Source organism: Pristis pectinata, chromosome 34 (genome assembly GCF_009764475.1).
Source record: "Pristis pectinata isolate sPriPec2 chromosome 34, sPriPec2.1.pri, whole genome shotgun sequence".
NCBI classification, from domain to species: domain Eukaryota; kingdom Metazoa; phylum Chordata; class Chondrichthyes; order Rhinopristiformes; family Pristidae; genus Pristis; species Pristis pectinata.
In genome coordinates this window covers 5,698,363-5,722,628 of record NC_067438.1, presented here as the reverse complement: position 1 = coordinate 5,722,628, position 24,266 = coordinate 5,698,363, and the positions used below count along the sequence as shown (strand labels likewise).

General features: G+C 49.3%; 1 protein-coding gene across 1 annotated transcript in view; it reads right to left on the bottom strand.

Moving 5' to 3' along the window:
* Positions 1–20,271, bottom strand: part of LOC127586117 (large proline-rich protein bag6-like) — an 87,952-nt gene extending 67,681 nt beyond the window's left edge. The window contains 5 exon segments of the mRNA XM_052043964.1: positions 4,626–4,697; positions 8,387–8,598; positions 10,424–10,541; positions 11,026–11,114; positions 20,091–20,271. Of these exon segments, the coding sequence (XP_051899924.1) occupies positions 4,626–4,697; positions 8,387–8,598; positions 10,424–10,541; positions 11,026–11,094 (471 nt within the window). The 5' untranslated portion in view covers positions 11,095–11,114; positions 20,091–20,271.
* Positions 20,272–24,266: the final 3,995 nt, after the last annotated feature.

Below are 24,266 nucleotides of genomic sequence, written 5' to 3'. Positions count from 1 at the left end.
TAACAGGGAGCATTTAGATTCAAACCATTACTAAATATCAAGACACAGGCAGCACTGACATACAGCTGTACGTGAACCCTCAGAGACTGCCCAAAACTCACTGGAACGATTCCCATCTTGCAAAGTTCTAATGGTCCTAAAGTTTCCCCAATATTCTCGGATTGATGTGGGAGTCAGATGAGATCCAAATCGCTTTGAGTGGACCTAGAACTGGTAACATGCAGGGAGGGTCAAACCTCTAGTGGAAACTTCATCTTCTAAATATCATTTTGCTTGCCTCCTTTTCCTTCCTGTAATCAGTTATTTACACAGCTATATGGATCCAGGATGTAGTTACTGTTGGCAATGTCAGCATTCATTGTCCATCTCTAATTGTCCCTAAACTGAGGAGGAATAGCCAACCACACTGGTGGGTCTGGAACCATGCTGGCAGATTCCCTTCCGAGGTACATTGCTCTCCTTGCTCCTATTACAGAAACCAGATTTGTCTCCCCCACAACTCCAGATTTATTTGAAAGAAAGTAAATTCCACAACTGCCCTGATGGGATTCAAACTCATTTCTCTAAATCAGTGGTCCAGAACTCTGGCTGCTAGTCCTGTAACTTAATCATCATGCCACCACATCTAAGGGTATTATCAGCTCTCCAATAATCACAATAGCTGGGCTTCCAAATGCATCATGAAATGAAGCATCCTGCATAGTACTTTCTCCAGTTTAAGATAACTTTATTAGTCACATGTACATCAAAACACACAGTGAAATGCAGCTTTTGCGTCGAGTGTTCTGGGGGCAGCCCGCAAGTGTCGCCACGCTCCCAGCGCCAACATAGCACGTCCACAACTTCCTAACCCGTACGTCTTTGGAATGTGGGATGAAACCGGAGCACCCGGAGGAAACCCACGCAGACATGGGGATAACGTACCAACTCCTTAGACAGCTGCCGGATTTGAACCTGGGTCGCTGGCGCTGTAATAGCGTTACGCTAACCGCTACACTGCCGTGCCTGCCCTACTTAGCACTTCCCCCAATCCTCTCATATCCAGCCTAAATGTAATACCTCCCTGGATCAGATAAGCTCAAAATACTGCTGAGTATTGCAGTTAGGGTCTTACTGGTCTCCCTGACTTGCATTAAGCAATAGAATTAACCACTGACCAGCAGGGAACCCTGATAAACATGGGACACTTCCCATATCTTTCTTGTAAAAATTGTGCATAATTGATGTTTAAAATATGTTTTTCTTGTGAGCTACCTATCTGATGCTATATGCCTGTGATGCTGTTGCAAGTAAGTTTTACATTGCACCTGTGCATACATGTACTCATGCACATGACAATAAACTCGACTTTGACACCTATCAGCAAATTCATCACCACCTTCAACGTGCCAGCACAGCCTTTGGTCAACTGAGGGAAAAGAGTATTTGAAGGTCAAGACCTGGCACAGAATTCGTGGTCTATCGGGCAGCAGAGATGCCTGCCCTCCTATATAGTGCAGCAGGCATCTCAACATATTGGAAAGTTACCCCAATGGTGCTTCCACAAAAATCATCCAAATTCACTGAAAGGATAAGCAAGCCAACATCAGTATCCTGCCCAACAATCCTAGCACTTCCCCCAATCCTCTGGTATCAAGCCTGAATGTAATACCTTAATTGATCCGAGTCATACTTATTTGGTTACAGTAGATAGTCCACATCATCCACAAGCCCGAATTTGGACTCTGGAAACACTCTATTCCAAACTCGGTCAAGAAGAGAGATCGGGTGGCCAGAAGATTCAGCAACATCTCTAGCAACTCCTGGGGATCTCCAAGTGGAGATACTGCTTTATGATGATATTGAGAACCTCAAGTCCATGCTTTGGGAGCACACAGAAGCCCCATGGAAGTGATGGAAGGAGCAATACCACCTCAAAAACTACCCTCCTACCCACCCCATCAGGCAGCTCTTGCCCCATCTGTGGGGGAGTCTGCAGTTCCCCCACTGGCCTCATCAGCCACCTCAGAGCCCACAACACCAAAGTGGAAGCAAGTCATCTCGATCCTAAGCTTCTGCAGAAGAACCAGCAGCAACAGTGAGCAGGGGCTGAATCGCTTTACATGGCCCTTCCACCTCATTTGCTCTTACCCAATCTGCAGCTCCTACAAAGTATAATTTTTTTTATTATTCCTGCAGCATTTTGTGTGTATTGCTCATAATTTTTTCATTAAGAAGGATATTCAATGAACTACACAGAGTGGACTCATTTGGAGGGAAAGGTAGTAGCTGCCTTGGTCAAAACTCATTCTTTGCTGCAATGCAATATTATAAAATATTTTGGAACAAACAGGCAATCAGTCAATCAATTCTGTGCTTCTCATGTCCTTTCTAACCTGCTGCCACTTACCTGACACTACCCACCCCTTAAAAACTCCTTGGTTCTCCTTTAAAAGGACTTTCATCACAGTAACAAAATTTCCCATACTTTAACAACCATGGATAAAGATGTTTTTAAATTTCTCCAAACTTAATTGTCTTAATTTATGCCCTATTGTCTGCAAGAGAGAGCAATCAATAATTTGCTTTGCAATCTAGAAAACCTTACAAGGATCATCATTCTCTGCTCCATCTTAGTCTAGTTTCATCAGCTTCTGGTCTCAGGCAACACCCTGGTGAATCTGTGCAGCACCTCATTCACTGCTTCTTTACAGAGCTTATTAAAGACAGTAGGAAAAACTAAATTGTCTAGTCTTGCACGAGATGAGTCTTGCCTCACTTCGTAATGCGGTTTGCTCTAACATTGGAGAAACCAAATGCAGATGGGTCAGCACTGTGCAGAGCACCTATGTTCATACTGCAGGAGCAACCCGAGCTCCCTGTAATCTGCCATTTTAATTTTCTGCCCCACTCAGAGCTATTGCCTGTGGTCTCCTACACTGTTACAATGAGATTCAACACAAGCTTGAGGAGCAACACTTCATCTTCCATCTGGGTACGCTGCAGCCACCAGGACTTGCTATTGAATTCTCCATCTTTAAGTAACTTGCTTTATCTGTCTTTGTCAGAACTGGCTATTTCTGCCTGCAGGTCCTCCCCATGTTATGATTGCCCAATTTATGCACAGCCCGTACAGATGAGCGAGTGCTTGGAAGACTGGCAGGATGGATTTGCCGGCTGCTGCAGGCATCTTCTGCCGCCTGGGAACTCGGTTCACGGCTGCATGTCCCACTTGCCAACTGTCCAGGTTATGAGAAGTTCACAAGAGCGGAACCTTGTCGTAACCTGGGCAGGACCTATAATGAGCCCACGTGTCTGTGATTTTGATCAATCTTTCCCTCTTCATTAGCACAGTTTGACCTGTTGGGCATGTCCCACAGCCCTGCCAGTGGCAACACACAACACAAAGAAGCATAACCATGCTCTAACACCCCCATTAATCTACTTAACCTGGTCTCGCCCTATCACAGATATTCCCTTTGTCCTGTCCCTTACTTACTGCAACCTTCTCTGAAACTTAAAATTACCCTTCTTAACCTACTTGACCTGGTCTCGCCGTCACAGATATTCCCTTTGTCCTATCCCTTACTTACCGCAACCTTCTCTGAAACTTAAAATTACCCTTCTTAACCCATCTTTCCCAGTTCTGAGAAAGGGTCTCTGACTGAAACAGTAATCATTTCCTTCCTCACAGATGCTGCCCGACTTGCTGAACATTTCCAGCAATTCTGTTTTTATTTAGATTTCCAGCATCTCCAGTTTTTTTAAAAATCTCATTTCTTCTGCATTACATTTCTGGATACAGCATAATCTACACTGCCATCTTCAATGACCTTGCGTATCTGCCAACATACATTCCCTCCACTCCATTACTTCCAAAAATGTAACACGTTGCACCATTCTCATACTCCTGTGGTCTTCTGCAATCTTCCTCAATTTATCATGACCCACAAGAGTTTAATTTCAATACCTCTCTCAATTCCCAAGCCCAGATCGTTGAGATGTACGGCCTGTACAAACTGCACAATCCTGGTAACTTCTCTTCTGCCTTCACAGTCTCCATCCTTCATCCATATTTGTATCAGAATCATAGAAACTTCAGCCCTCTGTGAAGCCTATCTACACTAATCCCATTTGCCCGTATTAAGCTGTACTCATCCACGTCTTCCCTATCCAAGTACCTCTCCCAAATGTAACTGTATCTGCCTCCATCTCCTCTGGCAGCTCATTCTAGATATTCACCACCTTGGCTCCAGGTAGAATTTATCAACTGCACCACAGGCAACATATGTGGGTCCTTAACAAGCTCTCATCTGCGACAGCCAGTAATTCTAGCAACCCCCTAAATAGAAAAACGGGTGTAAGTAGTTCAAGTTTCAACTCTGTGGCTTTTAGAGAGCGATGCTAAATGCCCATGTGCAAAATACTCAGCCAAGACTACACAGTAAGCTCTGGAGAACAACCATCATACTTGGATGTAAAGTGCAAGCTTTTCACTGAAGGGAGTCTTAATAGAATTAAATTGGATTTCCAAGGCTGAAGAGGGACAACTTGAAAAGGCAGCGACTGCTCCAGGCAGCCCGTGCACCTGATAACCCCACACCCGAATAGAACGCAGTCACAAAAAGACACACACTATCACTTACCCCGGTGGAAGTTGTGACTCGTGCACTTCGACCAGCCTCACCCAAACCTGCCATCACCTGCTGCACTGATTGCTGTAACAACACGGAAAGGAAACATCATCGGGACGACACCGCAGCAGCCGTGTGGAGATAACCCCACACCGTAAAATCGGTGGCATGGATTTGGGGGTGGGGTGGGGGGGAGAAGAACACGCAGCAAAAAGACGTGCCCTTCTGCGACGTGCATGCATTCGCAAGTTATTAGGGAGCCTTGAGCTGCCTCAAAGAAGCGAGCATAGCCGCAAGATGAGCGCAGGATACACTGTGTGGAGGAAGGTGACAGACTTGGTACAGTCTTTAAAGACTACCTGCAAAGTTATACTTTACTCCATTCCTAATAGCAATGGTAAGCATGTTAATTTCTAGTGCTACCAGGTGATCTCGTGGCACCGCTTGCTCTTTTATACAGCAATAGGGGGTAATACTAATGTGAAACAGCCAACATCGCACAGGAAAGGTGCATGCACACAACACTTCTAACAGATGCTCACTTGCTCACTATAGACAAACATCCCTGTCACAATTATGGATTTGGTTCTTTCATACTCAGTTGATGTATGTGTAGGGAAACAGCAACAGGATCAAGTTCTGCTCGGGGTGGGATAAATAAACAATGACCACAAATCATGGCAGTGCAGAATCTGAGGGTAATGCTGAAATATGGAGTCTTTGGAACACCAGAGAGAGTCCTTCTGTTCTACTGTCACTCAGCTACCGCTCCCCCACCACTTGCACGCCAAACAGTTTGATTGACAAACCCCACAACTCACTCCTGGCACCCACAAGGTAATGAAAACACACATCAGCAACTGCCTTTGTTCTACTTTGTGAAAATCCTTGCTTCCCATTAAAAGACCATAGCAGCATTGAAGGCAGCCCATCAGGTCCATGTCAACTCTCTGAAATGGAATCCAGTTGGTCCCATTTCACTGCTTTCTCATAGCCCTGCACACTTAATGTCCCTCATGTACCTAGTGAATTTGTTTTTGAACTTATCAATCATCTCAGCTCCCACCAACCTCTCATGGGCAGCAAGTTCCAGGCTGTTATCACTCCCAGGGCATAGGAGTTCCTGCCCGCATGCTCCCTCCACCTTGGTATTTCTTGTGTAAACTTTAAATCCACGTCTCCTAGTCCTTATACCATCTACTAATGAGAACAACTTTTTGTCAAACTTATCCAAATCCCTCCATCTTGTCCACCTATACCAAACCTTCTTCGCTACAAGGAGCTTCTCCAGCTTAACCAATTAAAATCCCTCAACCCTGGATTGACTATAATAAATCTCTGCATTCTCTCAAGGACCACATTTTTCCTCAAGTTTGGCAACCAGAACTGGGAATAGTCATTCAATTATGATCTAACCAAAACTTTTATAAGAGTCCAACATAACTTCAGTGTTATTGTACTGAATATTTCTATATATAAGGCCTGCAATCCATGCAATTTGCTATTTTCTCAATGTAACTGGCCACTTTCAAAGATCTATGCATGGGAATCCCCATATCCCACTTTAGAACTATATCCCCTCCTCCCGCCCACTCTACCCAAAATGCATCACTTCACACCTCTCTGCATTCGATTCCCTATGCCATTTGCCTGCACATTTTGCTAACCCATTGTGGAAAACTGGTACCATCCTCCCTGTTTAACACCTCACCGGTTTGGTATCATTGGCACATTGTAAACTTCACTCTATATAGCAACATTCACGGCAGGCCTATATAAATATACATCAAAAAAAAGCGTATGTCCTGGCTTTAACCTTTAAGAAACACCACTGCCTGAATGACTTACTACTTTCTGTCTGAAGGTCAATGTCTTATGTACACTGGTACTCCTGTTCCATTAGCCTCAATTTTCAAACCATTTTGTTGTGCTTTTTTTTTAAATATCAATGTAGACGACAATCACTGCATTCTCTTCATCAACTTTCCTTGTCATTTCATAAATAAATTCAGCTGGGTTAGTCAAACACAAAACTCCTCCAAGTGCCCGTTAAGATTTCTCCCTGACCATTGTTTTTTTAAACCCTTACAGATCACCAACATTGAAGTTACTTGGAATATCCTCGCATCCCTTCTTAAATAAAGGTATCACATTTCACACCTCCCACTACACTGGCACCTCCTTTGGATCAAGATTGCAGCAAGCCATTATGCTATCTTCACCTCCAATTCACTCATCAACCTGGGACACTCATTCTCTCTTTGAAGTCTAATTTTCTTGTTCACTTCCCCTCTGGTCTGACATGCATGGTAACCTTTTTTTTTTGTTTCATCATATCTTCTAACTCCCCCATCATGCAGGGAACCCTGGCTTTGGATTCCCTATTGTGACACCGCACCGTGACTTTACCTGAAACGTCCCCCCCCAGCACCCCCAAAGATCATCTATTGTTCTTTTGCTATTTTATCTGGTAATTTTTGGTTCCATTTTACGCTGGCACAGGTAGACAGGGTACTGATGAAGGCATTTGGCACGCTGGCCTTCATCAGGCGGGGCACCGAGTATAGGAGCTGGGACGTTATGTTGCAGTTGTACAAGACGCTGGTGAGGCCACAGCTGGAGCAGTGTGTTCAGTTTTGGTCACTCTGTTATAGGAAAGACATCATTAAGCTGGAAAGAGTGCGAAGAAGATTTACGAGGGTGTTGCCAGGACTCGAGGTCCTAAATTATAGGGAGAGGTTGGACAGGCTAGGGCTTTATTCGGAGCATAGGAGACTGAGGGCTAATCTTAGCTGTATAAGATCATGAGGAGCATAGATAGGGTCAATGTGCAGTCTTTTTCACAGGGAAAGGGAACCAAAAACTAGAGGGCATAGGTTTAAGGTAAGCGAGGAAAGATTTAAAAGGGACCTGGGGGGAAACTGCTTCACGCAGGTGGTCAGTATATAAAACGAGCTGCCAGAGGAAGTGGCTGAGGCAGGTACAATAACGACATTTAGACAGGTACATTGTTAGGAAAGGTTTAGAGGGATATGGGCCAAATGCAGGCAAATGGGACTAGCTGAGATGGGCATCTTGGTTGGCATGGACAAGTTGAGTCAAAGGGTTTGCTTCCAAGCTGTATTTCTCCATGACTAGATCCCTTTTCATCCCAATGACATTAGCCCTCCTCCAATTTAGTTCTACTTCTTGCCCTTGTCCACTGTTAAATCTATACCTTAGGATACAATAATTGCTCTCACCCTAACGTTCTCCCATCGACACCGTCCACCTCACTCCCCCAGCACCATATCTGGCAAAACTTCCAACCTACTTAGTCCAAGAACTGGCTCTCTCACCTTTTTTTTTTTGAGGAGAGTAAGCCTTGGTCAAAATTCTTCTCCCTCACCTTGGTTTTGGTCACCCTCTCAATCACTCTCTACCTGACAGGATGTGTGTGGACCATTTATCAAAAGCGCCACTTTAAGAGCAAACAGCCGTTGCCTCCAAGGGTCACAGGTGAAGATGGGCCTCAAATACTCATAGACCCCTATTCAATCCATGGAGGCGCAAAGTAATTCATTTTGGCAGTTAAAATCGCAAGCAGAGAGCTTGCAATAGTTCTGAAACAGAAAGCCTGACATGCCACCTGAGGTTAAAACACAGTTTTTTTTTGGGAGGGAGGGGAGGAGTGGGGGCAGCGACTGGGCAAGGCATGGAAGCTGTTCTCTCCCGCTTATAAAGCAGGTGGCTCCACTCCCTGCCCCCTGACCCTCTGGTTCTCCACCACTGACCTGTATCTGCTGAGGGTCTAGAAGGTTGACTGGCAAATTGAAGGTGCCCACCATGACATAGCTGTTGGCATTCCGGTCATGGGGTCCAGCCGGCGTCCCTCGCACTCCACCGGGGTGCGGCACGGACGTGCCCGCCGCCGAGGTTCCTCCCGCCGCCGGCTGCGCCTGTGGCGGAGCGCGCTCCACCAAATGGATGACTTTGTGGTGCACATCTGGAGAAGATGGAGGAACCAGAAAATGAGTTAACGGATATGAACTTGGATTCGGAGTGCTCCCACAAGGCCACCACTGGACTGCTGAGCTTTTATTTTGAGGATTAATAATTCAGGATAACCTGCCTCCCAATGCAGGTTACTCAATTTTATAACTTGACATCTACTTTGAAAATTGTTCAGTGATTGAAATCAGATCAGCACAGGAACTGGCCCTTGAGCCCACGAAGTCTGTGCCGAACGTGATACTCTCTTCTGCCTGTATATGATCCATATCCCTCCATTCCTTGCATATTCATGTGCCTATCTAACAGTCTCTTAAGTGGCACTATCGTATCTGCTTCCACCACTACCCCTGGCAGCCTGTTCCAGGCACCTACCACTCTCTGTAAAAACCTTGCCCCACACACCTCCTTTAAACTTACCCCCTCTCACCTTAAGTGCATGTCCTCTAGTACTTGACATTTCTATCGTGAGGAGAAGATTCTGACTGTCTACTCTATGCCTGTCATAATTTTATGAACACCTATCATCTCTACCAGCTTCTGACACTCCAGAGAAAACAACCCAAGTTTGTCCAACCTCTCCTTATAGCTCATACCCTCTAATCCAGGCAGCACCCTGGTAAACCTCTTCTGTACCCTTTCCAAAGCCGTCACATCCTTCCAGAAGTTGTCAGAAACAGAAGTCTCGACTAAGATTGTGCACCGAGACCCAGTTGCCTTGGGAAAATTCTGTCTAATTCAACAGATTTTCATATTACACAAGTCACCCACATGGGGAATGGAGCAACGGCCAGTTAATTTAAGAAATTCATCCTGTCAGAGATTATCTTTCCTGAATGCAAGACATTCTTAGACACATTTTCATTAATTGCAGAGTTAATGGAGAAGGTTTAGAAGTGAGGAAAGAAGGATTACAGACACAAAAGAAATTCACTGAAAGGGTTGTGATATTGGAACCTACTGCTGTAAATTGGGATGGTGACACCCACAAAGTACCCAGACAAGTATCAGATGGGCTGTGGTTCAGCCAAGAACCAGAAAGCGAAGTTAATCTCAAGAACTCTTTTTTTCAGCTAGGGTGGACACGATGGGACAAATGGCCTCCTTCTGATTCGTAAATTTCTTTAGTTGTAAAAGCAAAAACTCCGTCCAGCAATCAATACACAACGTCAGCAAACATCTGCCTTGGCAAGCAAGGAGGAGACTGTCCATATGTTACGCACCAGTGGATTCCTCAACAATTAATCCAAGTGCATTGGAATAACGGAGCTGTTTGGTTATCGTCCTCCCCAACGCTAGCTAGAAATGTATGCACATTCTTGTCCATTGAAACCAAAGGTGTGCTTGCTTTGCATGATAGGGCATAATGGGGACAATACAGTGTGGGGATGACTGAATAATGCCCTGACACTCAAACCTGCTGACCACACTGCTCTAAGAAACAGATATCATTTTTTATGCACCTAATTTTAAGGCAACCATTGCACTTTTTTCTCACTGCACTTTTTTTTAAAGAAATTAGCTTGACTTTATTGGGAGAAGTTCCTGTAGTTTGTTTCCTCTTCTCTTTAAAGAGAATTTGCTAATGCACTAAATCAGCTTTGCTAGCTATACAACCTGCTGCCTGCTGTGACCCTAATCATAGGCCCTGCTCCACTTCAAACTCTGTGGTTGATACAGGATCGTCATTAAAGACTGATAATATTGTATAATACGCCCATTCCATGACAGCTTAGGCTTCAGGAGAGGGGCTGGAGATTCAGAAAAAGAGTGCAGAAGTATCGCCAAGATGAAATAAGAGTGCTGTGATTAATACTTGCCATAATCTTTCAACTTCTTGTCATCTTGCAGGACACGGCCCTGGTAAATGAGCCTCTGTTTGTCAGCTGGGATGTTCACTGAGCTGGAGATGTGGTCTTTGAATTCTTTGACTGTGAACTGAAAGGGAACAAACATCAGCATAGCCAAAACAGAGTCCAATGATCAAGCACATTGCCCTCACAGATCCACCAAAATAAAAAAATCTAACACCGCTCATTCTCCTACGTGCCAATGAAGGAAGTCCCAACCTGCTCAAGCTCTCTCCATAACTCAGTCTCTCAAATCCTGGCAACATCCTCAAAAATCCCTTCTGCACTCCTTCCAGTTTAATGGCACCTTTCCTATAGCAGGGTGACCAAAGCTGAACACAAAGAACCACAAGATTCTTTTTATTTAATAGGATATACAGAAAAAGCACATAATAATCGCAGCAGATATTTCAGCTCTGGGAATAAAGCCTGCCACTCTCCACCGCCTGTTCCCCCCCCACACCAGCCCCCCCCCACCACCGAACAAAGAAGAAAAAATGGCTAGACATCAGCTCCCCGCGATTGCTACCAATGGCTAGGTTGAGAAAAGGGGTAACAGGGTTGACACTCACCTCTTCTTCAACTTCATAGGTTCTACTCTGAGAGTCCAGAGTCTTCACTGTAACTTCTATCATGGCCATCCCTGGCTTTTACTTCTCCTCTGAAAAAGATCAGAAGACTCAGAATTGAAATGGTACTTCATACACATCTTTTCCGTATTAAAAATTGGGATTCATTAATTACAGTACTTTAGGAAACTTAGATTCACATCAAGCCCAGACAGAGGGGACAAGCACCCATTAGCTGCCTGGGTCCTTTGAGAAGATTACCAGTTGCTTGGTGGCAGTGTAAGATCATGGAAACAAATGCATGCCCGTGTCCCTTTCTCATCTGGTTTCTTTACAATGCCTCCCTAACAGTCAGTACGCCTGCTCCTTATCACCCGAATTGTCTTAACCGATCTCCATGTGGTAATCTTTTGCTTTACACATCACTCCTTTCCCAAGCCATTTCAAAAACTGTAACACCTCCATTCTTCCCCAGTTCTGAAGAAGCATCCCTGACCAAAGACATTAATCGGTTTCTCTTTCTGCAGATGCTGCTTGACTGGCTGAGTTCTTCCAGCAATTTTCTGTTTTCGTAGCACCAGGTCACTGTCCATTCCTGACACGTGCGCACAAAATCTAGGGCAAGACTTTGTAGCCCTAGTACTGCATCGCTGTCAGTTTCATTAAACATGAGCCTTGAAGTCTGTCCTCAATGGATGCAAAAGACTGCGTGAGACTATGTTGCAGAGGGGAGGTATATACAGCATGTACTGGGCCACGTGTGGAGGACATGCCCAGCCTGGCCTGCTGGGCACGTCTTCCTGCTCTGCATTTTGTAACTCCTATGTTCTCACTCTCTAACTGCTCCCACTCACTCATTAAGCAGACCACCTTGTTTATGGCTTATCCCCATGCTCCCTCCAGTTACACCAATCAGAGACACCCTCCCTGGAGCTTAACAAGCTTCTTGACTCTCCTTCCCAGTTCTGACGAAGTGCCTTCAACCTGAAACGTTGGCTGTTTCCCTTCCTACAGATGCGGCCCAACGTACTGAGCATTTCCAGCACTTTCTGCTTTTACTTAGAATTGCTGTTTGTCTGCACAAGTTGACTGCCTCCTTTCCAACATTCTAACAGTGACTGCACTTAAACAAGTACGCTACCGGCTCTAGTGCATCTTGGAACATGCTCGGATTGCAGAAGGCATTCCAAAGATTTAAGACGTTTTTGGATATCAAAAATGAGTTGCAACAATCTCAGTCACAATCCTGGCTGGAAAGTGGACCAACTGCACCAGAATGAATGATAGTCTCATAAAAAAATATTACTGCCCAAGTTGGATTAATGCAACGGCTCAAAATGTTGACCGTGGATGACCAATATGTGAAGGAGCCCCATCTTCACTGTTATCATCTTTAGCCAAACTGAGGGTAAAAGGGTATGGAGGAAACACTAAAACATACGCACACTTAAATTTGATCATACCCGGCTCAAACCCCAGCTCAACTGTTGGCTGAGCTTATCTAGTTAAAGCCAACTATGTGTGGCATCATCTCTGTGATTGTTTGGGACATGGTTCCCACTATTTACGTAACCACTGGTGCATAAACAAACCACATGCAAAATGTGTGAGCAGCAGCATTGTTATGGAGGTGAAGGAACAGGCAGCAGACAATGGCATTTTCATGAGTGAACAGGTGGAGCAAAGAGGAAGGTATTAAAACTGTACAATTGAGACAGTATCACAAATAAATCCAGGCCATCTGTTTGCATATATGGTCAGTTTCGAGGTTGATCATACAGTTATCACATTTATTCTGTCATAATTCTGACACAGTGGTGGTCACGAACTTGGCACAAATTTAGGAGAATGAAAGAAAAAGGAGTTGTCAGCCATACCTCCCCTCGAACCTGGCCCCCAATTCAATCTGATCTGGGTTTAGTTCCACTTTCCTGCCTGCTACTCTTAATGCAATTCCCCCAGAGTCTAAAAATCTCTCTCATCCTTGACCGTACTCAGTTGAGCCACCCAGAACATTCAAGAACCCGAATATTACCCCAGGAAGCAGATGTATACAATTCTGAGGTAGAAAGGATTCGTGACCTTCACAATAAATTTCTCTTCATTTCCCTCATTCAGAAAATAAGCCCCTTAAATCCTGAACCACAGCCCTTCCAGACTAAAAACAGAAAATGGTGGAAACATTCAGCAGGACAGGCAGCATCTGAAAAAACAGTTAACGTTTCAGGTCAAGGACTCTCAATCAGAACAGGGAAAGGAAAAAAACAAGTTAGTTTTCAGTAGCAGACAGAGGGAAACAGGATTAACGGAACTAAAGGAAGGGCTCTGATAGGGTAAATCCACATGGGTTCATTAGAGCAGCTACCAGTACAATTGCCCATGTAATGTGTTGTTAGTAGCAAGGCTGTGGGATTGCCACAAAACAAAGCATCAATCCTATCAAGGCCCTTGTTTCAACAACATCACCTCTCATTCTTTTACATTCCAGTCATTTCTCATCAATCCACCTCTTCATCCCAGGAATCAGCATAGTCAACCTTCTCCACACAGCAGTAAGCTTGCTTAAGTACCAGACACTAGTTTCAATGACGCCAGTAAGCTGTTTACTCTTTCATGTCACAAAGCAATTTTGGATGAGGTCGGCTGTGCATCCAGAAAAAAAAACCTGATCCTGTTGCTCCTGTTAGTCAGAGTCCTACAACATGGAAACAGGCCCTTCAGCCCATCACGTCTATGCCAACCATAAAATACTATCAATACTAATTCCATTTTCCAACACTTGGTCCATAGCTTTCTATGCCATACACAATCTGCTGGAGGAACTCAGCGGGTCGAGCAGCATCTGTGTCAACTATTCCCCACCAGCCACCCACCCCCCCTCCCCCCAGCCACCGATGCTGCTCGACCCGCTGATGTCCTCCAGCAGATTGTTTGTTGCTCCAGATTCCGGCATCTGCAATCTGTTGTGTCACAGACTTTCTATGGCATGGTGATTCAAGCACTGGTCTAGATGTTCTGAGAGTCTCTGCCTCCACCACCCCCTCCAGCACATTTCAGCTTTCAACTGGTTGAAAATAATCTTCAAATCCCCTCACTTTAATCTATGCCTCTGGTTATAGACACCTCTGCTAAGTGGAAAAATTTCTTACTGTCTACCTTACCCATGCACCTCATAATTTTGTACATCTCAGTCAAGACCCCCCTCGGCCTCATCTGCTCCAAGAAAACAAAACCAATACATTGAGTCTCTTCTCATAAATGACAAACACCATTGCAGCAATGTCCTGGTAAATCATCTCTGCACTCCCTCCAGTGCTATCACATCGCTCCTACTCTATGGCAACCTACGCACAATACTCCAGCTATGCCCCGAACAAAGATCTATAAAGTTGCAGCATAACCTCCCTGCTCTTATACTCTAGGCACCGACTAATGAAGGCAAAAATCTTGTACGACTGGAGACACAAGAGACTACAGATACTGGAATGTGGAGCAACAGACAATCTGCTGGAGGAACTTAGCGGGTCGAGCAGCATCTGTGGGGGGAGAGGAATTGTCGATGTTATCTTGTATGCCTTCTTCATCACCTTACTTATCTGTGCAGCTGCCTTCAGGGATCCTTGGACACGTTCACCAACCTTCTATTTCTCGGTACTTCCCAGAGTCCTACCATTCATTATATATACCTCATTAGCCCTCACAAAATGGGTCACCTTGCATTTTTTGGAATTGAATTCCACTTGCTGCTGCAGTGCCCATTTTACCAACTTATCGGTATCTCTCTGTAATCGAAGACCATTCTCCTCACTTACAACCACACCAGCAATCTTCATGTCATCTACACTCACATCCAGATCATTAGCGTACATAACAAATAGCAACAGTCCTAGCAACAAACTGAGTCCCTGCTCAGTTGTGGCAGGGCTTACATGCTATAATGGGCTATAAAACGAAGTCGGGCAGCATCGCCAACAACAGCGCAACCTTCCTGATGAGCTGAACGCGTTCTATGCACGTTTTGAACAGAAGGGGATTAGTTGTCACCACCCACCCCGACAGCCTCCAATGCACTTGAACCCGTGGTCATCATTAAGGATGCAAGATCAGTCTTCCGGAGAGCGAACCCACGGAAAGCACCTGGCCCGGATGGTGATCAGCTGGCGGGGGTATTTGCAGACATATTTAACCTCTTCCCTGCTTCAATCTGAGGTTCCCACCTGTTTTAAGACCACCAATATCATCCCAATACCTAAGAAAAACAAGGTAACATGCCTTAATGACTACTGCCCAGTGGGTCTGACATCCACCATCATGAAGTGCTTTGAGAGGTGGTCATGGCACACACTAACTCCAGCCTCCCAGACAACCTCAACCCACTGCAATTCACCTACCACCAAACCGGTCTACAGTGGACGCCATCTCCCTGGCCCTACACTCATCTCTGGAGCATCTAGACAGTAAAGACACCTACGTTAGACTATTGTTTATTGACTACTGCTCTGCCTTAAATACTATAATTCCAAGCAAACCCATCACCAAACTCCGAGACCTGGGACTCAACACCTCCCTCTACAAATGGATCCTTGACTTCCCAACCAACAGACTGCAATCAGTGAGGATAGGCAGCAACACCTCCAGCACGATTATTCTCAACACTGGTGCCCCACAAGGCTGTATCCTCAGCCCTCTACTCTACTCCCTATATAATCATGATTCTGCTCTAACTCCATCTACAAGTTTGCAGATGATACCACCGTAGTGGACCGTATCTCAAATGACAATGAGTCAGAGTACAGGAGGGAGATAGAGAGCCTAGTAACATGAGAACAACCTTTCCCTCAATGTCAGCAAAACAAAAGCTGGTCATTGACTTCAGAAAGGGGGGGGGGGGGGGGGGGGCGGTGCACATGCTCCCATCTACATCAACAGTGCTGAGCTCGAGAGGGTTGAGAGCTTCAAGTTCCCAGGAGTGAACATCACCAATAGCCTGTCCTGGTCCAACCAAGTAGACGCCACAACCAAGAAAGCTCACCAGCACCTCTACTTCCTCAGAAAGCTAAAGAAACTTGGAATGTCCCCTTTGACACTCTCCAACTTTTATCAATGCACCATAGAAAGCATCCTATCTGGATGCATCATGGCTTGGTACGGCAACTGCTCTGCCAGGGACCGCAAGAAACTGCAGAGAGTTGTGGATACAGCCCAGCACATCACGGAAACCAGCCTCCCCTCCATGGACTCTGTCTATACTTCTCGCTGCCTTAGTGAAGCAACCAGCATAATCAAAGACCCCACCCACCCAGAACCTTCACTTCTCCCGTCTCTCATCAGGCAGAAGACAAGAGGACCCTGAGGGCACATACCACCAGGCTCAAGGACAGCTTCTATCCCGCTGTTATAAGACTATTGAACGATTCCCTATATGATAAGATGGACTCTTGACCTCAAAATCTACCTTGTTGTGACCTTGCACCTTATTGCACTGCACTTCCTCTGTAGCTGTGACACTTTACTCTGTACTGTTATTGTTTTTATCCTGTACTACCTCAATGCATTGTGAATGAATTGATCTGTATGATCGGTATGCAAGACAAGTTTTTCCACTGTACCTCGGTACAAGTGACAATAATAAACCAATAGCAACAAATGCCTGCAGGACACCACAGATCATAGGCTTCCAATTGGAAAAACAACCCTCATCCTCTGCCTCGCATCACCAAGCCAATTTTAGAACTAATTTGGGAACTTGCCCTGGATCCATAAACATCTCATCTTTTGGAGCAGTCGCCCAGATAGGACCTTATCAAAGGTCTTACTGAAGTCCAATTAGACTATATCGACTGTAACTGTTCTCAATCTAAAGGTCTAGTCCACATCAATGAATAATTTCCTGACACTAAAAGCAAACTTTCTTTTTACAAGCTTAAATGTACATTTCTTTGCCTTGTTCTTGCAACTTAATTCGAATTATTCTGGGTTGATCCTCCTTAATACCTCAGTTACCTTGCCAAGCTGTTTCTGCAGAAGATTTGCAAAGTTAATGAGCAGAAATTGTCAGATGCAGTACTGATTTTACACCCCACCTTACAATGCTCTCCATCAATACAACTGATACAATTTCCTTCCTTAAGCTACACGTGAGCAAGACTGTAGTTGACTTGTGCTTGACACTCAAACCTAAGAGAGGCTGGAAGGAGCAGAAAAGCCTGCCTGGCAGGGTGGAAATCTCCCCCCGTTCTCAGTAACGAGGACCAAATGAATCACACCTCCTCACAGACAGTGCGTTTGTCAGGAAGGTCCAGAAAGGGATGCAGTGGTCCCTGTTGAAGTTCATCCCCAGTAGCTCTGTAACACTCGACTCTACTCTACAGGCTGTACCCAAGGATGCATACCAAGACAAACAACTATTTCTGGAAGATTTGTCAGCTTGGTAAAAGACGCACTTGGTCTGCTCAATGCTGTTGACTAGCACATTCAAAGGTACAAAAGTCTGTGAAGGACACACTGTGGGTACAGCCCCTGCAGTGGCTCTGTGGGAAGAACCACAGTCTCAGGTCCTGCCACCACTGGACACGCAGGGGCTGGGCCCTGTGCAGCAGCCTCTCAAACACTTCGTTGGTGTATTGTTTAAGGAGGCGTTGATGTATTCTAAGAGAATGCATCGAATTAATGGAACAATGAACATAAAGAAAGGCATTTACTGTATATATTATGAAGAAACTATATCTTAAAATAAAACAAATCACAAAACACAACAGCACTTTTATAATTCTGAGTTGTCTTCTCTCTTGGCAGAACCTCAAATTAAGGAAGACTTTGTTCCATAAGGTATGTGGTTACTGAGGAGAGTGACAAGAGGCCGACCCACAATATCTACCACAAGAGGGGCTGGAGCCATTTCACAGGTCGGTGGGGGGGTGCAGTGTGGTGGTGGAGGTGGATGGAATGTGAGGTAGTATGCTCCAAATATTTAGAGAGAGAGAGAGAGAGAGAGCGAGCGAGAGCGAGAGGTTGAAAAAATATTGCTCATCATTAAGATCAGAAAGTCACCCAGGCACTGGCACCCCAACAATCACAGAGAATCCATAATTATCACTGTAGCCGACCAACCACCCAAGGCACTGGGGGTCCCAATTATAACACCATGACCCCCATCATATGGCTCACACAGTTATCACTATACCCCAGTGCAGCACTCCCAATTAACACTCGCACCCCTCCATACCCTCAGACATCACATTTCCCCTTCACCCTGGCCTGCCATTTATTACAACCCTCCCCGTACCCCCTCCTCTCCGCGCATCCTCCCTTATACCCTCTGCATCCACCATCCCCCCTTCTCCCCTCCTGATTCCTGCACACCCCATCCCCTCCCCCACCACGACCTCCCGCACACACACGTTCCCTCCCCCACCCCGCGTCATCCATACACCCCATCCCCACCCACATCCACCCCAACATCCCCTTCCCCCATGTCCCCCACCCACCTCCTCCCCATCCCCACGTATCCCCCTCCTTCCCCACCCCAACGTTCCCCTCCCAGCCTCATCCCCCACCCCCGCGTCCCCCCACCTCCTCCCTCCCCCCACCGTCCCGTCCCGCCCACGTCCCATCCCCCACCCTCTCCCCGCGTCCCCCTCCCCCCACGTCCCATCCCCCTCCCCGCGTCCCCCTCCCCCCCACGTCCCGTCCCCCTCCCCTCCCCACTTCCCCCTCCCCCCCACGTCCCGTCCCCGGTCCCCCTCCCCCAACTTCCCGTCCCCCTCCCCGAGTCCCCCTCCCCCCCACGTCCCGTCCCCCTCCCCCCCACATCCCCCTCCCCCCACGTCCCGTCCCCCTCCCCGCGTCCCCCTCCCCCCCGTCCCGTCCCCCTCCCCGCGTCCCCCTCCCCCCCATGTCCCGTCCCCCTCCCCTCCCCGCGTCCCCCTCCCCCCCATGTCCCGTCCCCCTCCCCCTCCCCGCGTCCCCCTCCCCCCCATGTCCCGTCCCCCTCCCCCTCCCCCCTCCCCCCCATGTCCCGTCCCCCTCCCCCTCCCCCCTCCCCCCCATGTCCCGTCCCCCTCCCCTCCCCCTCCCCGCGTCCCCCTCCCCCTCCCCGCGTCCCCCTCCCCCCCATGTCCCGTCCCCCTCCCCCTCCCCGCGTCCCCCTCCCCCCCATGTCCCGTCCCCCTCCCCCTCCCCGCGTCCCCCTCCCCCCCATGTCCCGTCCCCCTCCCCCTCCCGGCGTCCCCCTCCCCCCCGTCCCGTCCCCCTCCCCCTCCCCCCGCGTCCCGTCCCCCTCCCCCTCCCCCCCGCGTCCCGTCCCCCTCCCCGCGTCCCCCTCCCCCTCCCCGCGTCCCCCCCGCGTCCCCCTCCCCCCGCGTCCCGTCCCCCTCCCCCTCCCCCCCGCGTCGTCCCCCTCCCCCTCCCCCCCCGTCCCCCTCCCCCCCGCGTCCCCCCCCTCCCCCCCCCCCTCCCCCCTCCCCCCCGCGTCCCCCTCCCCCCCCCGTCCCGTCCCCCTCCCCCTCCCCCCCCGCGTCCCGTCCCCTCCCCCTCCCCCCCGCGTCCCCCTCCCCCCCATGTCCCGTCCCCCTCCCCCCGCGTCCCCCTCCCCCCCATGTCCCGTCCCCCTCCCCCCCGCTCCCCCTCCCCCCCATGTCCCGTCCCCCTCCCCCCCGCGTCCCCTCCCCCCCATGTCCCGTCCCCCTCCCCCCCGCGTCCCCCTCCCCCCCATGTCCCGTCCCCCTCCCCCCCGCGTCCCCCTCCCCCCCCCATGTCCGTCCCCCTCCCCCCCGCGTCCCCCTCCCCCCCGCGTCCCCTCCCCCCCATGTCCGTCCCCCTCCCCCCCCGCGTCCCCCTCCCCCCCATGTCCCGTCCCCTCCCCCCCGCGTCCCCCTCCCCCCCATGTCCCGTCCCCTCCCCCCCCGCGTCCCCTCCCCCCCCATGTCCCGTCCCCCGCCCCCTCCCCCCGCGTCCCCCTCCCCCCGTCCCTCTCCCCCCCACCTCCCGTCCCCACCTCCCACCTCCCGTCCCCACCTCCCGTCCCCACCGACATCCCCTCCGGTCTCGTTGTGCGCATGCGTACTCGCCTCCGGCCCTCCGTCCTAGGCTTCTCTCTCTCCCTTCCGCCGCCTGATTCCTGCCTCGTTCTCTCTCTCTGTCCGTCTGTCACTCCCCCGCCGTCCGTCTCTCTCCCCACCCCCCCGCTCCGCTCTCCCCGCTCCGAAGCCTGCGAGCCGAGGCCGGGCCGCTCCTCCTCCTCCCCGCTCCGGTCCGCGCAGCTGCCTCCGCTCCCGCGCCTGCGCACTGCCGCAGCGCCAAGACCCCACGCTGCCTGGAGACGGCGGCTGCCCCGCGCCGTGCCTGATTAGAGAGCAGCAGCAGCAGTATCCAGTCTCCACAGCAGGGGCCACTCCTCCCCACCAGCAGCAAATCTCCCCCAGCATACAATTTCTCCCACCAGGAGACAGTCTCTCCCAGCAGCCAGACTCCCCTCACCTGCAGCCAGCCTCTCTCCCCACCAGCAGGGAGACTTTCCACCAACAGCCGGTTCCTCCCAGCATATGCCAGCCTCTCCCAGCAGCCAGTTCCCCCAGCAGCAGCCAGTTCCTCCCAGCAGATGCCCGCCTTTCCCAGCAGCATTTCCTCCCAGCAGCAGCCAGACTCCCCTCACCAGCAGTCTCTCCCCACCAACAGCCAGTCTCCCCCAGCAGATGCCAGCCTATCCCAGCATATGCCAGCCTCTCCCAGCAGCCAGTTCCCCCAGCAGCAGCGTTCCTCCCAGCAGATGCCAGCCTCTCCCAGCAGCCAGTTCCTCCCAGCAGCAGCCAGTTCCATCCAGCAGCAGCCAGACTCCCCTCACCAGCAGTCTCTCCCCACCAACAGCCAGTCCCTCCCCAGCAGATGCCAGCCTATCCCAGCATATGCCAGCCTCTCCCAGCAGCCAGTTCCCCCAGCATCAGAGTTCCTCCCAGCAGATGCCAGCCTCTCCCAGCAGCCAGTTCCTCCCAGCAGCAGCCAGACTCCCCTCACCAGCAGTCTCTCCCCACCAACAGCCAGTCTCCCCCAGCAGATGCCAAGCCTATCCCAGCATATGCCAGCCTCTCCCAGCAGCCAGTTCCCCCAGCAGCAGCCAGTTCCTCCCAGCAGATGCCAGCCTCTCCCAGCAGCCAGTTCCTCCCAGCAGCAGCCAGACTCCCCTCACCAGCAGTCTCTCCCACCAACAGCCAGTCTCCCCCAGCAGATACCAGCCTCTCCCAGCAGCCAGTTCCCCCAGCAGCAGCCAGTTCCTCCCAGCAGATGCCAGCCTCTCCCAGCAGCCTGTTCCTCCCAGAAGCAGCCAGACTCCCCTCACCACCAGTCTCTCCCCCACCAACAGCCAGTCTCCCCCAGCAGATGTCAGCCTCTCCCAGTAGCCAATTCCTCCCAGCAGCAGCCAGTTCCTCCCAGCAGCAGCCAGACTCCCCTCACCAGCAAGCCAGTCTCTCCCCCATCAACAGCCCGTCTCTCTCCACCAGCCACCAGACTCCCTCCCACCAGCCACCAGACTCCCTCCCACCAGCAGAGGCCATTTTCTCCCAGCAGCAGTCAGACTCTTCCAGCAGCCAGTCTCTTCCAACAGCCTGTGTCTTTCAGCAGCAGCCAGACTTTCCCAGCAGCATCAATACACTCTCAGCAGCCACCAGGCCCTCCAGCAGCAGCTGTCCTGTCTGTCTTTCAGCAAGCTATTACTTCAAAGCAGAAGTTCTGTACATTTAGATGTCTCTTTACAGCTTTTTAAACTGCTTATTTCGTGATATTTATTAATGACTTGGATGAAGGGTGGAAGGGTGGGTTAGCAGTTTGCAGATGACATAAAGGTCAGTGGTGTTGTGGATAGTGTCGAGGGCTGTCGAAGCTTACAGAAGGATATTGAAAGGATGCAGAGCTGGGCTGAGAAGTGGCAGATGGAGTTCAATCCAGAGAAGTGTGAGGGTGGTACACTTTGGAAGGACTTACTCCAAGGTGGAGTACAAGGTTAATGGCAGGATTCTGGGGAGTGTGAGGAGCAGAGGGATCTGGGGATTCATATCCACAGATCACTGAAAGTGGCCTCACAGGTGGATAGGGTAGTTAAGAAAGCTTATGGGATGTTAGCTTTCATAAGTCGTGGGATCGAGTTTAAGAGCCGCGAGGTAATGATGCAGCTCTACAAAACTCTGGTTAGACCACACTTGGAGTACTGTGTCCAGTTCTGGTCGCCTCATTATAGGAAGGATGTGGAAGCATTGGAAAGGGTGCAGAGGAGATTTACCAGGATGCTGCCTGGATTGGAGAGTATGGATTATGAGGTGAGACTATAGGGCTTTACTCATTGGAGAGAAGGAGGATGAGGGGAGACGTGATAGAGGTATACAAGATATTGAGAGGAATAGATAGAGCGGACAGCCGGCGCCTCTTTCCCAGGGCACCAATGCTCAATACAAGAGGGCATGGCTTTAAGGTAATGGGTGGGAAGTTCAAGGGAGATATCAGAGGGAGGTTTTTTACCCAGAGAGTGGTTGGTGCATGGAATGCGCTGCCTGGGGTGGTGGTGGAGGCAGGTACATTGGTCAAGTTCAAGAGATCGTTAGATAAGCATATGGAGGAATTTAAAATAGAGGGATATGTGGGAGGAAGGGGTTAGATCGTCTTAGGCGAGGTTTAAAGGTCGGCACAACATTGTGGTCCGAAGGGCCTGTATTGTGCTGTACTGTTCTATGTTCTATGGTTCTTATTGTTTACTCCTTCTTCACCTTTTCCTTGTTTACAGATCTCTTCCTTTTTCCATCTGCATGTTAATTTGTTTATCTGTATCTCTGTGATATTTGATCTTACTTCTTTAGTCACCCATACATAATCAGGCACTAAACAGCCTTCAGAATTATTTCAGGAGCTACTGGAGTTTCTCAGAGACATCAGGGTGGTGCAGCAGATAGAGACACTGCCTCACAGCTCCAGCGACCCGGGTTCAAACCCAACCTCTGGTGCCGTCTGTGTGGAGTTTTCACGTTCTCCCTGTGACTGCGTGGGTTTCCCCCTGGGTGCTCTGATTTCCTCCCACACCCCAAGGTTGGCCAAGTAGGTGCCCACTGCAAATTGCTCCCAGTGTGTAGACGAGGGGGAGATTCTGACGGGAATGTGGGGAGAATAAAATAGGATCAGTGTCGGGCTAGTGTAAATAGGTTGGTGCCGACTTGATGGGCTGAAAGGCCTGTTTCCATACAGCATGACTCCACCGTTGTTGGCAGAATCTCAGGCGGCGATGAGGAGGCATACAGGAGTGAGACAGATCGGCTGGTTGTGTAGTGTTGCAACAACAACCTCGTACTCAACATCACCGAGACCAAGGAATCGATTGTGGACTTCAGGAAGGGGAAGTCGGAAGAACACACACCAGTCTTCATTGAGGGGTCAGCGGTGGAAAGGGTGAGCAGCTTCAAGTTCCTGGGCGTCAACACCTCAGAAGGGGTGTTTAAGGTAATGGTTGGGAAGTTCAAGGGTGATGTCAGAGGGAGGTTTTTCACCCAGAGAGTGGTTGGTGCATGGAATGCGCTGCCTGGGGTGGTGGTGGAGGCTGATACATTGGACAAGTTCAAGAGATTGTTAGATAAGCATATGGAGGAATTTAAGTTAGAGGGATATGTGGGAGGAAGGGGTTAGATAGTCATAGGTGTGGTTTGAAGGGCAGCACAACATGGTGGGCCGAAGGGCCTGTATTGTGCCGTATTGTTCTATGGTTCTATGGTTATAAGATCCATCCTGGGCCCAACACATTGATGCAAACCACGAAGAAGGCACACCAGCAGCTCCGCACCATTAGGAGTTTGAGGAGATTTGGTACGTCACCAAAGGCTCTTGCAAATTTCTACAGATGTACGGTGGAGAGAATTCTGACTGGTTGCGTCACTGCCTGGTACGGAGGCTCCAATGTGCGGGATCGAAAGGGGCTGCAGAGCATTGTAGACTCAGCCAGCTCCATCACGGGCACAACCCTCCCAGCCATCGAGGACATCTTCAAAAGGCGGTGCCTCAAGAAAGCAGCATCCATCATTAAGAACCCTCACCATCCGGGACATGCCCTCTTCTTGTTACTACCATCAGGGAGGAGGTACAGGAGCCTGAAGACCCCACACTCAACAATTCAGGAACAGCTTCTTCCCCTCCGCCATCAGATTTCTGAACGGTCCATGAACACTACCTCGTTATTCCTCTCTTGCACTATCTATTTTTGTAATTTATAGTAA